General features: G+C 65.9%; 1 protein-coding gene across 1 annotated transcript; it reads right to left on the bottom strand.

Moving 5' to 3' along the window:
• SRA1 (steroid receptor RNA activator 1) lies at positions 1–407 on the bottom strand (the record flags this gene model as incomplete). The annotated part of the gene is made up of 2 exons (XM_010173224.1): positions 1–194; positions 299–407. Coding segments are annotated over 2 exons (303 nt in total), but the record flags the coding sequence as incomplete, so codon positions are not given.
• Between the last annotated feature and the right edge of the window lie 186 nt (positions 408–593).

The raw sequence follows: 593 nt of genomic DNA, 5'->3' as shown, positions 1-593 counted from the left end.
TCAGGGATCCTCCTGGCCAGTCCCTGCGTCAGTGCTGCCATCCGTCGCTGCTGCTGGCTCCACAGCAGGCAGGCTCCTCGTCTCGGCGATCAGGCGCTTGACGCCCACCAGCCACTGGCTCACCTCGTTCACGTGGTCCACCATAAGCGAGCGGTGGATCTCATCAGCCGTGTCCCAGTGCTGCTGCTGGAGCTCTGCCAGGAAAGGGGAAGCAGTCAGTGAGTGGCATGGGGTCAGCCTTCCTGTGGGTGCCCCATGGCCTAGCGTTGGCCTGGATGCAGCCTCCCTTGCCCCTCACCTTGCACCAGAAGGCTCATCCTCTTCCTCACTGGGGCCGACAGCTTCCCCTGAGCCCACGCGTCCCCCAGGACCGTCAGCCGCCGCCCGATGTCGTCACACACTTGTTTCTGGAAGCAGAAAGGAGCTAGAGGGGGAACCTGCCCTCCACCAGCTCTGGGAGCCGCCGGGGCAGGGGTGGCTCTCCTTGCCTCACAGGTGTCTTGGGAACAGGCAGCCCCTGCCTGGCTCCTGCCCCCCTGGAGTGTGTGGGGCAGAGGTGGAGGACGGAGCTGGGGCCTCACCTGCACCACGGG

The sequence above is a fragment of the Antrostomus carolinensis genome, unplaced genomic scaffold (genome assembly GCF_000700745.2).
Source record: "Antrostomus carolinensis isolate BGI_N321 unplaced genomic scaffold, ASM70074v2 scaffold33498, whole genome shotgun sequence".
NCBI lineage: Eukaryota > Metazoa > Chordata > Aves > Caprimulgiformes > Caprimulgidae > Antrostomus > Antrostomus carolinensis.
Note: the sequence above shows the minus strand (reverse complement) of the source record. Positions and strands in the feature narration are given on the sequence as shown.